Below are 16991 nucleotides of genomic sequence, written 5' to 3' on the forward strand. Positions count from 1 at the left end.
TTCTATGCAACAGAGGTTGCATTTGGAAGGTATTGTCTTAGGAGCCTTTGTGAATGTTTCAGTGCATCTTGTGGATGGTACATACTGCTGCCACTGTGCATCATGGTGGAAGAATGCCAATCAAGCAGGTTGCTTTGTCCTGGATAGTTTCAAGCTTCTTGAATATTATGAAGCAGCACTCATGCAGACAAGCAGTCAGAATCATCTCAGCTCTGAAGTTCTGTTCCTTTGTCTGTGTGTGCACCAATGTTGTAATGAGGTCAAGAGCCAAGTGGCCCTGGTAGAACCCAATTAATGATCAATGAACAGTTTTTTTCCTGAACAAGTGCCATTTGACAATACTATTCACAACCTCTTCCAGCATTTTGCCAATAACTCGTCCAAGTTTGATATGTCCTGCTTTAGTGGACACATACTAACACTAAGATATAAAAGAATTACTGTCAGCCTTTAACCTTTAAAATCTGCAATGGCACTTACCAGCACTGAAAGAAGAACAGATCATTTGAACCCCTGGCCTTGGTCGCTCAGTAAATTTAATTGGCCGATGGCTGTATTGAAAAAAGAGTGATGAAAAAAATTTAGAATAATTGTGGTCTTACCAACTTACCTCATTTTAAAACTAATATGTAAAACATTTTCCATTTACTTTGAAAAGTACTATCCTCTTCCTTAATCTGACATTTAATATTATTCAAAGCAAAATTTGGCAATGGGAACAATAATTAATATTGACTGACAAGAGAATTCTTTTGAAAACCAATGCCACATTTATATCAAACTAATCACTAAGGCTGTATTAATTAATAGGCTAATAAAATAGCATTTTGAAGCTAATACGAGAATAGTCTCTTAGTACAACATATCGGGACGGCACAGTGGCTCAGTGGTTAGCACTGTTGCCTCACAGCACCAGGGATCCAGGTTCGATTCCAGCCTGGGGCAACTGTCTGTGTGGAGGTTGCACATTCTCCCCGTGTCTGCGTGAGTTTCCTCCGGGTGCTCCGGTTTCCTCCCACAGTCCAAATATGTGCAGGTTAGGTGGATTGGCCACGCTAAATTGCCCGTAGTGTTCAGGGATGTGTAGATTAGGTGGGTTTTAGGGATATGGGTCTGGATGGGATGCTCCAAGGGTCGGTGTGGACTTGTTGGGCCGAAGGGCCTGTTTCCACACTGTAGGGATTCTATGATATGAAAGAAAACAAAAGTTTGATATATAGTCCTTAAAAAATGTCTTGATAAAATATAGTCATGAAATTAAATGCTTGCAAATAAAATAAATAAAGAAACTGCCCTTTTAGAAACAAGTGAATTTTATGTATTGCTCATACAGCAATTGTAGAAGAAGAACAAACAAAACATCTATCTATCACACACTGTAACAATATAGGACAGTAAGTCTTGTTAGGTTTGAACAATCAACAAATATTGTCTGATGTACTCCCAAAACAAGTATTTCATGTAAATAGATTAATCTACTGAACAGATACATTTTTAGTATCTTCAGCTCAAAGGAATTATAATTAAAATGTTAGATCAATGTTCTAACTTCCATCAATAGGATTACTGTTCCAGCAGAATCTAGTCCTTGAGATCCTTTTTCAACAGGAAAACAACACTAAATGGCAAGTTATTAATGATGGATATTATCTTATGCATCATTATATGCTCGAAGCACTCCCTGTCAAGTGTGTATTGAAAAACTGCTTCTCCACACATGAAGGTCCTTTTAGTTTTTGACTAGATGATATTGCAGCCATTAGACAATGTTCTGCTGTTTGTTAATATTGTAATAAGTAATTTTGAGAACTGGGTTATATTATGTTATAACATTAGGGGTTGGTTGTTTCAGTTGGATGTCTGGTTTGTAATGCAAAATGACACCAACAGTGTAGGTTCAATTTCCACACCAGTTGAGGTTACCGTGAAGGACCCTCCTTCTCAACCTCTCCCCTCACCTAAGGCATGGTGACTCTCAGCTTATATCACCACCCACCATACCTCCCTAATGAGAGAGCAGCTCATGTTCCAGTAGGACAGTGGTGACTTTAATGTTATGTTATATTATACAACAAACCTTGCTCCTTTTCTAGTGAGTGACCCTGATTCGCACATAAATAGTAAATCAAAAATCAAAACCACAACCTTAAATGTCAGACAGTACACACACACACAGATGGACACAGACACACGTGCATAAACACAGATGAACACACAAAGTCTAATTGGAAATCATACTCCAAATTGGTTTACAACAGAAGCAGAGACAAATGGCAGCATGGTCCCTGTGCTAGATTCAATACCAATTCAACAACTACACAAGTAATAAAGAGCTGGTTCCATGAATCACTCTCTTAGCATCATTACATTAATTTGCTTCACATCACAGCTAAGACGCACTGAGTTAACTAAGCACATTTAATAATTTAGAGGAGGAGGCAGTTCACTCAGTGCCAAGTTGAACAAACCAAGGAAAAATAGCAAGTATTTAGAGTTGCACAAGTTAATCAAATTTATGCAACCTGTATACATTGTACCAGCGGTTTCACAAAACGTTGAGAATTTTTGGAAACTTTGGCTCACATTATGAAACTCTGAAAAAGACAGTAACACTGGAATTGAGATAGTCAGCTCCATGTGCAAGCAAACATTCAGAGGCAAATGGATGGGTGCCATCATTCTCAAAGCAAAGATGATAAACATGGTCAACAGCAGCTTGAACAGGTAATTAAAAAAAGACCAAATTTCTTTAGGCATCTCATCCATTCATTAGCAGATATAGCTTTAAAAGTCTGGATTTTGTAACAGATAAATTTAAAGATTATGGATCAAATGATCTGTGTCAGTTGAACATGTGAAAATTGATCATCCATAATTTCTAACATACTTGTCTATCAAAACTTGACTGTCACATATGATGGGGCAGAGACAATCAACCAAACTTTCTTAATTGGACTGTAAAGCTCAAACAAAAAGGGGGGTTTTCAGTGACATTTAGAAAACTTTAGGTTGTTCATTAAACCTCTTTCAGTTGCCAAGATAGATAAAGGCATTCAGCCACAAACAGCAAATCAGGCCAGAGAACACACTAAATAAATCAGCAATCAATCAATCAATCAAATCAAATATTCAAAAGGAGTGCTGGGAAACTGTAGTCAAAGAAGTCTCAAAACAGTTAGCAGAATCAATTCAGGCCAGAAAGAGAAAATGCTGAGTTTTTCAGAGTTGAATCGCAAGTTATGGAAATTTCAATATTCAAGCAATACTTATTCACTGGTAAACTTCAACAGAAGAAGTATAAATTCACAAGGATGATTATTAGGATTGTGGCATATCATCACAGTTTGAGAAAGCAACTGAGGTATTTTGAACCTGAGATCAGTTGCATAGCCAGAAGGAATGCAGCAGGTAATACAGGTATATCCAAATCATTAAATCACGCACAACACTGAACCATAAACTAATTAAAATCTATAATAACTTGGCTATTGATGAGATATTGCAAAATGTTAAATTACACCTGTGCCTTAAATATTTTTACTATATTGATAAATGTTAGTGTTTATTAACTAACACTGCTGTAGAAACTAATGTTGAATTAAGTGCCTACTATAATTTCAATACACTAATGCTTGTTGTACAAACTTGGATGTTGATTAATTGGCATTGTGACGAACTCTTCAAATAGGTTTATCCGTGTTCACTGTCGAACATATTAGTAGGTATTAAAAATTTCAACCCAGCCAAATTCTCATTTTGAAACTTGGAAAATTTCAACCTGGTCTGCATTCGTGAGTATTCAGGAATTAGGAGTCGTGGTGCTGAGCCCTCTTGAACAATTGCAGTCCATGGGACTTAGGTACACACACAGTGCTGTTGGACGGAAGTCCAGGATTTTGACCTAGTGACAGCAAAGGAATGGTGATATTGTTACAAATTAGGATGCTGAGTGGCTTGGAGGTGAACTTGCAGGTGATGGCAATTCCTGCCTTTGTCCATCTAAGTGGTGAAGGTCATGGTCAGGAAGGAGCTGTTGAGTGCACCTTAGTGTGCTGCTACAGTGCATCCTGCAGAAGGTACACACTGTTGCCACTGTCCATTAGTGGTAGAGGGTGTGAACATTGAAGGTGTTGGATGGGGTACCATTCAAGCAGGCTGCATCATTCTGGATAGTGACGACTGTTGCTGAAACTACACTCAACCAGCTAAGTGGAGGAGTATTTCAGCACACTCCTCACTTGTGCTTTATAGATGGTGGACAGACTCTGGGGACGCAGTGGTGAATTAATCACCACACCATTTCAAGTCTCCAGCCTGTTCTTTAGCCACAGTGTTTGTGTGGCTCATCTAGTTCAGTCTCTATTCAAAGGTAAATTCCAGAATTTTGATAGCAGAGATTCAGCAATGGTAATGCCATTTAAATATAATATTAATTTAAGTTATTGATTTTATTCCATTTAAGATGGAGATGGAGCAGCTCAAATATAGTGGACTAACCAACATCCTTCTGAGATGTAAACCTTTATGAAACTACTCAAGGATAATTTAATTCAAATAAAAATACCCTACAGACTTGGAAATTGACTTGGTTGAGAATGGAAATGCTTTCTTTAAAAAAAAATCCTTCATTCCAAGTGCAAATGCTCATCATTTTGGTCTTCATGAAATGTGCAGACCCAAGTTACCTTCTTGACTGGTTTCCAAACATTCTAACCCAAACTTAGTCAGAAGTCCATGAACGTACTTGAAATTTATCCCTATACCACCCACCATTTTAACATGTACATGTTAATTTCTCATACCCTTAATTTCCATCTGTAAAGTATTATCAGGGTCATTGTGAGAATATAATGGGACAAGAATATCAGCAAATAACAGAATAACAGTGATGGCACACCATTCATGAGAATAAAAGTTGTATGACAAATTATCTTCATGTTCTGACATAACAGTAAACAGTTTGTAAGAACTGGATATGAAATAGCTAAGTTATCATCTGTTCAAAAGGGAAAGGATGTTTAACTCAAAAACAATTATAAACCTCATGTTATGTGACTAATAATGTTCTATACCAAAGTTAGAGTTGGAATCTCAGCCAAATCACACTCAGTTGCCTTTGAATTTATACTATGGGATGAAATCATGTTGGAAGGTAGCCATTTCTCATTCAGTTTCTTTTTGGAAGCATCACTCAGACTGAATACATTTACTATTTCCATTTAGATGATTCAAATGTATATCCATTTTTTGGGAGAAATAGTGCATTCATGCAGCTTGAAAATAATTACAAGAACATGATGAAGAGCGCTAATTTGTACCCTCATATGAATGCACAGTATTTTATGAAACGGTAAACAAATAAACAAACACGTGCATAATTATCACCCTCAGAATGGAAATCAAATTGTGTTTTTCCTTCTTTGAGGATGACGGCAGGATGTACTTTTGTTCAAAATATTCCCTGTTTAATAGAATAAAATAATATTCATCCAACAGTCCTTTGACTTTGATTTTGAATTGTGTTGCACATTTCCCAATATATGTGATTTCCTAGGATCAGCCATCTCCAAAGTAGACTATAAATCCATTTAAAGGGACATTAACTGCTGCCCACCAGTCCCTCTGGTCTTTTTTTAAAGGAGGTATGGTAGCATAATAGTTCTGATATTGGACAACACTCCAAAAAGCCTTGACTAATGATCCAAAGATTAAAATTTCAAATTGAAACCTGTCAGCTGAGGAACTAAATCGGGAATAAAATTCTAATATCAGCAATAATGATCATAAAACTATCTGATTGATGTAAAAATCTGTCTGGTTCACTAATGGCCTTTAAGGGAAGGAGATCTGCCATTCTTGACTGCAGTCCCACATCAATGTGGTCAGCTCTTTACTGACCTCTGAAATGATCTGTTTTCAAGAGGTCGGCTCATCAGTATCCTTCTCAAGGTGCATTTAAGCACTGCCAATAAAAGGCTGAACTTACCAACGACACCCACATTCCTTGAACAAACAAAAAAAAACTGAATTTCTCAAATGAAAAGGCCTCCTGTACTTTTTTACTGAAACTGTTCAATTCATATTGGGATAATTCAATAATTATGTCAGCAAAAACAGCTTTAAAATAATGCATGAAATCAAAATCATTAAGTTTTGCAGAACTCAGACACTAAATAAAATTCCAAAATATTTAACAACTATGAAGCACATAACATAATTTGCCTTAAAAGTAAAGCTCATGAACTTACCTAAATTTGTACATGCCAGCATCCCACTGCCAGAAGCAAACTGTACCATCTGCCCCTGTGGAAGACAGGAACCTCAAAGAGCCAGTGCACATTGGTGAAAACTGAAAAGCAACAACATTATAAGTTAGTACTGGGTAACATGTTAAAGCACATTTTACTGTCAAAATGTGCTATGAACATCAATGGAAACATTTGATAGCTACAGGTGATTACGTGGGCCAGCTATAAAGGCAAATCAGTTTCTGACTAGCTACCCAACAATGATCCAGCTGCCATCATTTTCGGGCACTTTCAGCTTACAACATCCTGACTGATAATACAACCAATGATTCAGGGGGCAGGGAAGAAGTGTTGTGACCAGCGATGGTGTGAACAAATAAATCATTTTGCGCTACACTGAATTGAAAGTTAAGGACAGTCCAAATTACCTGTGAAGCTGTGAAGATTACAGTGGAACACCAGAATTGGTCCAGTATCAAGGTTGGAAGGATTTTAAAAGAAAACTCAGCCAAATCCAACCTAGCCAATTCCTACCCTATCAATCTGCTCTTGATCATCGGCAAAGTCATGGAAGAAGTTATCAATGTGCTATCAAATGGCACCAGCAACAAAGTAACTTTCTCTCTGACACTCAGTTTAGGTTCTATTCTCAGTCATAGCCTTGGTTCAAGCATGGACGAGTGCTGAACTGAGGTGACATGAGCGACTGTCCTTGACATTAAGGCAATATGTGACAGTAGGATATCAGGGACCCTGAGCAACAATTTGGGCACACCTGGCATAAATGACAATGGTTGTGGTTGTTGGAAGTCAACCATCTCAGCCCTAGGACATCACTACAGGAGGTCCTCAGGTCAAACCATCTTCATGTTCTTCACCAACCACCTCCATCACAGGGCAGACGTGGGATGTTCACTGATGACTGAACAACCTTCACAAATTCATGACTCCTCAGATACTGAAGCAGCCTGTGTTCAAATACACAAGATCTGGACAATATCCATGCTTGGGCTAATAAGCGGCAAGTAACATTCAGGTCCCAAAAGTGCCTGGCAATAATCGTGTTCAAAAAGTGAGAATCTAATCATCAGCCCTTGACATTCAAAGGCATTACCACCTTTGAATCTCCTAATATCAACATCCTGGGGCTACCTTTTACCCAAAACTGAGCCAAACAAGCATATAAATACTGTGGTTACAAGAGCAGATCAGACGTTAGGAATTCAATGGCCACACCTCCATCCCCCCTGCCTGTCCACCATCTACAAGGCACATCACCAGTGTGACAGAATACTCCCATTTGCCTGGGTGAGTGCAGTTCCAACTACAACCAAGAAGCTTGACACGATCCAGGACAAAGCATCACTTAACTGGCACCACATCCACCACCTGGAACATTTACTCTCTTCACCAGTGAAGCACAGTGGCTGCAGTGTTTTCCATCTCTGAGGTGCACTACCATAACTCACCAAGTTCCTCCAACAACACCTTCCAAACGTATGACCCATACCACCTCAAAGGATAAGGGAAATAGACACATGGAAACATCACCATTTGCATACTCGATACAGTCGAGAAACATCCGGTAAGGGGAAGTCTCAGCCAATACAATAAAGTAATAGAAGTAATCCAAAAGCAGAATAAAGTTAATTTGAGGGAAGTTAAAACATGGCAGCACAGCTCAGTCAAGTGGAATGCGTGGCCTGCAATTTTTGGAAAGTCATGGACCCTACCAATATCCTGGATGACCACAAGTGCAGGGAGTGCTGCCAGCTGCAGAAACTTGAGCTCCAGATTTCAGGGCTCAAGTATTGGCTGGAGTCACTGTGGTGCATCCATGAGGCTGACTGTTATTTGGATAGTACATTTAGAAAGGTAGTGAAACTGCAACTTAAAGTCTTGGAGGCAGAACGGGAAGGCAGCTCAAGAGAAACAGGCAGGTTCTACAAGAGTTCTATGGAGTTGTACACAAAAATCAGTTTCCCGTTTTCAAAGCTGACAAGTGCACTAGTTCTTCAAGGGAGCGTATTCAGAGCCATATTTACAGCACCATGAACAGTTCAACTGTACAAGAGGGGTAAAGAAAGGAACAGCAATAGTGATAGTTAGGAGGTTTGTTAGTTAGGGGAACAGACAGATGTTTCTGCGGCCACAAATATGAATGTGATGACGGTGATGCTGATAGTGACGGTGTGTTGCCTCTCTGGTGCTACAGTCAAGGATATTGTTGAATGGATGGAGCAGCTTGAGTGGGAAAGATCCTCACTGGAACCAACATCTTACGAAGAAAAGGAGATATGGTCCTGTAGTCAGAATTTAGGAGCAAGATAGAAAATTAGCAAGTAGAATGTCAAAAATAGTAATCTCTGAATTAATGTCAGTGCCACATGCAAGACAGTACAGAAATAGAAGGACAAGACAAACGATTGTGCAGCTAAAACGGTGGACATTGGGACTAGTGCTGGCCGAAACAGGCTGAAAAACCTGCACCCAGAGCTGGAACTAAGATCCTTGGAGATTGTTTTGCTAGTGCTGATGGGGAGGGTTTAAACTAGCTCAGCAACCGTATAGGAACCAGAACAGATAATATCAGAAAATAATACCAAGTTGCACAAAACACTGGGAGAGATAGGTAGCACTAGAACAGAAAATAAAAGTTAATACATAGAATCAAAGTAAGATGGAAAGTAATAAATCCTAGATCAAGGTTACTGTGCATATACATGAATCTTTGGAGTGTAGTAAATAAGATTGGGGAGTTGCAAGTGCAGATTGCTAGTATAAATACTATGTATAACAGAGACTTGATTCGAGTAAGGGCAGAACTGGGTATTAAGTATCTTGGACATAAACTGTTCAGGAAAATTAGGAAAGAATGAGAAGTGGGAGAGGTGACAATTTAAGGTTTTAGCAAAGATTTGTAGCACGGGTTGTGGGTGAGGTTGTTGACTTGCTCACTGAGCTGGCTGGTTTTCGTTCAGACGTTTCTTTACTATGCTAGGTAACATCATCAGTGAGGCCTCCGATGATGTTTGGAATTTATACTGTCTGGTCTGTTATGGTGAGTAGTGTCATTCCCCGTTTTGTTCTGTATGGGTTTATAAATGGGATCCAATTCTACATGTTTGTTGATTGCATTATGGGTTGAGAACTATGCCTCTAGGAATTCCTATGCGTGTCTATGTTTGACTTGGGTTACTCTGGTTTAACTGGGACAATGTAACCAGTGTACAAAGCCACTGTATTGTGCTGGTCCTGCATTACTAACATGTACAGCTTCTAGATCATTTCCATCAGCATTACCTCTGCAACATTTTCAAGATTTGCTGACAGGATCAGTTCAGAAATATTGAAGTCCTAGAAAGAGCTGACAAAAAGAGCATTAAGGCCATCTTCCTGCAAAACTAACTATGGTGTATGGGTCATGGTGTCAAGATTAATGCCAGTCACCTGCCCTTGATCGTGTTGCATGGAGAGGTTTCCACTGGAAAGGAGTTCCATGCAATTATTTCAAAGACTTTTCGAAGGGGTTCGTCACTGTGTGCCACATCAAGCATTGCCAATAGGAAGTACAGGTGGTGAGCTATAATGTCTGGAGATGCCACAAACTGAGTCAGCATGAAAGAGAAAAAAAGAAGGATGGATCAACTTGTGAACACACTTTCACTTGCAGCCACTGAGAGAGAATCTGCTGGTCCTAGATAGATCTGACCCATGATGAATGAGTCTGCAATTAGTGAATACAACATTACTAAAATCGTCATCCATGAAGAAATGCCGGGCTGGATTTGGCAGTGTGTACACTCCCCAAATGAACATCAACTGCATCAGAATTCAAAACGAAGTACAGCATGCAAAGTGGGATGTCATCAGAGAACTCCTACACTAACTACCTGTCCATTTCTGATTGCCTGGTGGTCACACATTCGCACACTCCAAGCATTTGAAGCTCTGGGATGACTACATCTACAAATGTGCTACTCACTTAAGTCTCAGCCTCTCACAGGTACATCATAATGTACCGGCTGTTACTCAAGTTCTGAAAAGCACAGGTCAAGCTGCTGCAGCCAACAACACTCCCTCCATAAATGGCTATCCAGAATAGAGTGCCAGGCAATGACCATCTCTAACAAGAGAGAATCTAACAATCAGCACATGACATTCAATGGCATTACCATCACTGACTCTACTACCATCTTCAGCCTGAGGATTACCATTAATCAGAAAATGAACTGGACGAGCCATGTTAAGTACTTTGGCTACAAAAGCAAGTCAGAGACTAGGCATCCTGCATCAGATAACTCCCCTCTGAAATACCCAAAGCTTGTCCATAAATAATAAATAGAAGAATAATTAGGAGAAGCCATTTCCAGGCACTGAAATGTTGGTAACCAGTTCTTACACCAGTTACATGTTGTCCTTTTCCAAAAGACCATAAGATGTAGAAGCAGAATTTAGCCATTCGACCCATCAAGTCTGCTCTATCATTCAATCATGGCTGATATACTTCTCAACCCTATTCTCCTGCTCTCTCCCTGTAACCTTTGATACCCATATCAATCAAGAACCTATCCATCTCCGTCTTAAATACACTCCACAACCTCCACAACCCTCTGCAGCAATGAGTTCCACAGATTAACCACTCACCAGCTGAAGAAATTCCTCCTCAGCTCAGTTCTAAAGGGTTGTTCCTTCACTCTTGAGGTTGTGCCCTCGGGTTCTAGTCTCTCCCACTACTGGAAACATCTTTCAGTCACTGCTTTAAGCTATATGGCAGATTTCAGATTGTTGCCTCTGACCCTTTTTCCAAAATGGTTCTGTTTTTAACACAGCTAATCACTGTAATCAAGAATGTACCTGTTGAACGGTGGAAGCAGATTCAACAGCAACATTTTAAAGAACTGCGTAGTTCTAACAAAAGATAGAACAGTATGAGGGGACCAAATCGCTTCCTTCCATACTGCATCATTCTATTACTATTTATTAATTTTAGGATTTAGTAATACCTGGAGCAAGTGAAGTATCCATTACTGGTTTAATGAGACATTCAGTTTCATTGTGCATTCAGACATGCATAAGATTAATTAAATACTCAATTACAGCATTTGTGCTGGAATAAAAGGAAATAGAACAACATTGAACTTCGAACAGTACAACACAGGAATGGGCCCTACGGCCCACAATGTTGTGCCAAATATGACACCAAATGAAACTAATCCTTTCTGCCTGCCCTCAGTCCATATCCCTTCACTCCTTGCATATCCATATGTTCATGTCAAAGTCCCTTAAATGCCCTTATCGTATCTGCCTCCATAACCACTCCTGGCAGTGTGTTCCAGACGCCTACCACTCTGTCAAAAACTTGGTCTTCACATCTCCTCTTAACTTTCCCCCTCTCACGTCGAATGCATGCCCCCAAGTATTAGGCATTTCAACTCTAGGAAAGAGATTCTGACCATCAACCTATCTATGCATCTCATAACTTTATAGACTTCTATCAAGTCTCCCCTCAGCCTCCGCTGCTCCAGGGAAAACAAACTGAGTTTTTCTAGTCTCTCCTTCCAGCTCATGCCCACTAATGCAGACAGCATCCTGGTAAACCTCTTCTGCACCCTCTCCAAAGCTTCCACATCCTTCCCATAACGTGACAACCAGAATTGAATGTAATACTCTTAAGTGTAGCCGAACCAAAGTCTTATTAAGCTGTAACTTGACATCCTGACTCTTGTACTCAATTCCCCGACCAAGAAAGGCAAGCATGCCGTAAGCATTCTTCACCACTCTTTCTACTTGTGTGGCCACTTTCAGGGAGCTGTGGACTTGAACTCCAAGATCCCTCTGCACATCAATGCTGTTCAGGGTCCTGCCATTAATTGTATACTTTTCCTTAACATTTGATTTCCCAAAGTGCAGCACCTCACACTCATCTAGATTAAACTCCATCTGCCATTTCTTTGCCCACATCTGCAACTGACTTATGTCCTGTTATATCCGTTGGCAACCTTCTAAGCTATACACAACTCCACCGATCTTTGTGTCTTCTGCAAACATACTAACCCACCCATCTACATTTTCATCCAAGTCATTTATATATATCACAAACAGCAGAGATCCCAGTACGGATCCCTGTGGAGCACCACTAGTCATGGACCTCCAGCTTAAACACTCTTCCACCACTACCTTATGCCTTCTATGGGCAAGCCAATTCTGAATCCAAACGGCCCAAGTTACTGTGGATCCCATGCATCTTAAACTTCTGGATGAGCCTACCGTGAGGGACCTTGTCAAAAGCCTTACTAAGATCCATGCAGACAATATCCACTGCTCTACCTTCATCGGTCACCTTTGTCACCTCCTCAAAAAATTTAATCAAGTTAGTAAGACACGACCTGTCCCACACAAAGCCATGCTGACTGTCCCTAATTAGGCCATACTTTTCCAAATGTGCATAAATGCTATCCATAAGACTTCTCTCCAATAGTTTCCTAACCACCAATGTGAAGCTCACCGGTCTATAGTTTCCTGGATTATCTCTATTTCCCTTCTTGAACAGAGGAACAACATTAGCTACTCAACAGTCCTCCGTGACCTCTCCAGTGGCTAGTGAGGATACAAAGATCTTGGTCAAGGTCCCAGCAATCTCCTCTCTTGCCTCTCTCAATAACCTGGGGTAGATACCATTGGGCCCTGAGACTTAGCCACCTTAATACTCTTCAAGAGACCCAACACTACTTCTTTATTGATCTCAAAATGCCCTAGCATATCAATATGTTCCACACTAATCTCACAATCCTCCATATCCTGCTCCTGGGTGAATACCGAAGCAAAGCACTCATTTAGGATCTTGTCAACATCCTCTGCCTGCAAGCACAAGTTCCCTCCTTTATCCTCGAGTGGTCCTACCTCTTCCATAGTTATCATCTTGGCATACAAACTCCATGTGAATATACAAAATTAGCTCTGTACAGTTTTAAAATGACTGAGAGTGTACTTCCTTCTCCCAAGTTCTCTGCAGCTCTGAAACATGCTTTAAACATTCAAAATTAACAGCAACAGGATAACGGCATCGTGTTTAAAAAGCAGCCTGTTTTAAAGAAAATATCTAACATTTATAGCAGAACATGTATTATAATTAGACATTAACTAGAAAATCTGGGCTCTATATTAAAACCGTTCCATCCCAAGACTGATCGTCATCATCATCAATAGTCACTCGCTAACAAGTATGATTGTCCACCATTCCACATCACTGGTCATGAGTTGTGTGGGTCCTTGTGTGGCTTATGAGCCCAATCCTTGACCTGCATCTCTGACAACATATTTGGCAGGTGTTCTGGGAAATCGCCAACATTCCTTTCTCCTGTTCCTTTTCAGTACTTTGTCTTGCCAACAGGTGTTTTTTAAGAATTGCATCCCTTCATGCTGGAGCTTTATCCAAGTCAGTTTCTTCTGAATGACGGTCTCCTGCAACTTGACATCAACGCTGCATTTCTTGAGGGAAGCCTTTCAGGGAGTCTCTGAAACATTTCCTTCATATTCCAGTCCGTTTGAAATCAAAGAACAACATCGACCTTGCTTGTGGAAATTCACTTCACTGATGACAATGTCAGCCCTACTCTCTCCGAAGAGAATCTTCAAGCCTCACTTAACACCTTTGCAGAAGCATACTGAAGGTTTGGAGTCAGCCTCAACCTCAAGATGATTGAGGGTGGGAGGCAGCCATATTAAAGATTAAGAATTACACAATAGAACTCCCAGCCCACCATCTATGTACTTAGCAGCATTCTTGCTAGCTAAATGGCATGCATTTGACCCATCTTGGAAAAACAAGGCACTTCGTTATCAATTTTAAATCAGGTTCCTACAGGACACTGGAAGTCTGATTTAAATCTACACCTGCAGCTGCGTTTCCCATGGCTCAGGCAACTTCTGCAGTTTGATGCCAAATAAAATGCTATTTACAGCACTTCTTATGGGGCCTGAAGGAACAGCAGTGCTCACATGACCACCACTATCGCACCAGCACGGCAACAACACTGCCCCAAAACTTTGCCTCTTTGTGCAAAGACTTCCTTGCTGCCACAATCAGTTGCCTGCCCCAGTGCCCATGACCTCAATCCTCCAGCCTGAACAACTGCCAGTCCACCACCATCTCCATCTCAACCTTCCATATTTTGCTCCCTTTCTTCCAATTGCTGTCTTCCTTAATCTTTGCAATTTCCTTCCCTCTCAATTGCCAATCCAAACATCCCCACTGGACCCCGGCAGAGGTTGTCAGCTGCCAGTTTTCCCACCTGGCAGCTGGGCAGCCTTTCAATCTACCCGGTTGTAAGGGGAACAAAATGATGATGAGACCCTGCTGTTAAATTTGGCAGTGTTCTCATCGCCCTGGGATTTCCAGAATTTTTCTACCACCCTCTATGCAAACATCAGAGCAATTAACTCTGTCTCTTGCTCACAGATGGCATCAAAACCCTTTCATTTTCATTTTGGAATTTCAGCATTTGCAGTGTGCTTTGTTTTATTTAAAATTTCAGTTGGTACTAAATTTATTTTTAAATGTTTATAGCTTGTCAATTTAATGTTCTGGTATCAAGTTTTAGATGGCAAAATCAATAACGGTTGAATCAAATCAATCAGAAAGTAATTGAGATTACTAAGAATATTTGATTTCACATTCATAGAATCACAGAGTTACTTAGTATGTAGGTAGACAAAATTTTGTCTCAACAATCCACCATAAAGGCACACTAACAAAGTGGAACAAAATGCTCTTAACTCTGAAAATATATTCCTATTCTGCAAACAGTAAACATTATAATCAAATTGAATAAATGAAAACGCTCGTTACTGTTTCAAATACATGGAAATCTAGCAACTCCACGACCTTCAGTTTCATGTTATTTTTCTATCTGTAGGAACACAGGATGCACATTAACATTTTTATTATATCTGCTAAAAGAAATGCACTTTGTCGAAACATTTGCAGTTTTCCCATTAATGTCAAGCAGCTCTTGCAGAATTCACAGTCATCAGTGAAAAATGCTGCTAGGCAATCATTCCATAGCAGTTAGCAGCTTTTACCAGGCAAGTAAAAATATTCACTAATTTTTACTCTGTAAAGGTTAGTTCACCAAAATTGTCATTAGAAATAATGTACTTCAGAAGTGTTCTGATCGTTTACTAGTATCCATCATTGAAATTGGCTTTTTAACAGTGCTAACAAATACCCACAACTTCTCTGAATAAATTAAAATAATACAACTAAGTACCTTTGCTTAATGTGTAAAACTCTTATTTTGGATCCAGATTCCATCCAGCTAAATATGTCAGCCTGCATTTGATACAATAATACATTGCTCTCTGGTCAAATTTTTGTAAGAACCATAATTTGGTAGCTATCGTGATTACGTATCCTAAGAATTAAAACTATGGGGCCAATTTTCATGTATACTATATTCCAGAGATGAGTACACATTATGTATGATGGACTTCAAAAATGTGGAATATATTTATTCTGGGTTCCTGTCTGTTTGTTTGTTACACATTTTAATAGAGAAGAACCATATTAGGTATAAAAATCAGGCAAGGGGACTGTGATATACTTGAACAAATTACAATCGAAAGGGATGAAGTATTAGCAGATCTAGTGGGCTTAAAATTGGATAAGTTCCCAGGACCAGATGAGTTGTCTTCCACTGCTGCCTGGGATACATAAGAGGAGATTGCAGAGGCCTTAACATTTAACTTCCAAATCTGCTCTGGACACAGGAGAAGTGCTACAGGACTGGAGGACATTATTCAAGAAGGTGGAGGAGATAACGCATGGAAGCCAAAGAGTGCAACAATGGTGGTAGGGAATCTACTGGAAAAAAAGTCTGAAATTCAGAATTAATCTACACTTACAATGTGCTTGGATTAATCAAGGATAGTCAGCATTGCTTTGTCAGAGGGAGATTATGCCTGACAGGTTTAATTGAGATTTCTTTTGGAAAGGTGACTAAATGAATAGATGAGAGTAGTTCAGTGGATGTAGTCTAAATTAACTTCACTAAGGCTTTTGATAGGTTTCACATGGCAGACTGGTCAAGTTGATAAGAGCCCTTGAGACCCAGAGCAAACTGGAAACAAAACTGGCAGGAGGCAGTGGGTGATGGTCAAAGCTTTTTTTTGTGACTGAAAGCATCAACTGGTATACCACAGGGTCCCTTTGCTGTTTATAGTTACATGAATATCTAGATATGAGTGTGAAAGATTTAATCAGTAACTTTACAGGTGATACAAATGGATTCTATAGATGGGCCTGATCAGGTGAACTGAACAATGACAATTGGAATTTGATCCAGCAAAATGTGAGGCAGTTTGGGAGGACTAACGAGGCAAGGGAATATGTGGTATGGTGGTATCCCTTAGGAAGCGCATAGGATCAGAGGGGCATCAGTGTGCATGTCTACAATCCTTGAAGGTAACAGGACAAGTTGATTGTTACGAAGGCATGTGGAATACTTGAAACAAAAGCAGAAAGAGCTGGAGAAACTCAGCAGATCTGGCAACATCTGCAGAAAGAGAAACAGAGTTAATTTTTCAAATGCAGTGATCCTTCTCCAGAACTGAAAATAGCAGGGAAAGGGTGGTATTTGTGTTGACAATCCAGTCGGTGGGGGAGGTGTGTGTGTGTGTGTGTGTGTGTGTGTGTGTGTGTGTGTGTGTGTGTGTGTGTGTGTGTGTGTGTGTGTGTGTGTG

The 16991-nt window shown here is 39.9% G+C and overlaps 1 protein-coding gene across 1 annotated transcript in view; it reads right to left on the reverse strand.

Annotated features, from left to right (window-relative positions):
• Positions 1-16991, reverse strand: part of LOC109928206 (pleckstrin homology domain interacting protein) — a 183896-nt gene that overhangs the window by 100334 nt on the left and 66571 nt on the right. The window contains exons 9-10 of the mRNA XM_048596719.1: positions 6249-6349; positions 481-551 (exon numbers count right to left, since the gene is read on the reverse strand). Coding sequence (XP_048452676.1) covers positions 481-551; positions 6249-6349 — 172 coding nt within the window. The remainder of the gene's footprint in view (positions 1-480; positions 552-6248; positions 6350-16991) is intronic.

This window comes from Rhincodon typus, chromosome 5 (genome assembly GCF_021869965.1).
Source record: "Rhincodon typus isolate 14 chromosome 5, sRhiTyp1.1, whole genome shotgun sequence".
NCBI lineage: Eukaryota > Metazoa > Chordata > Chondrichthyes > Orectolobiformes > Rhincodontidae > Rhincodon > Rhincodon typus.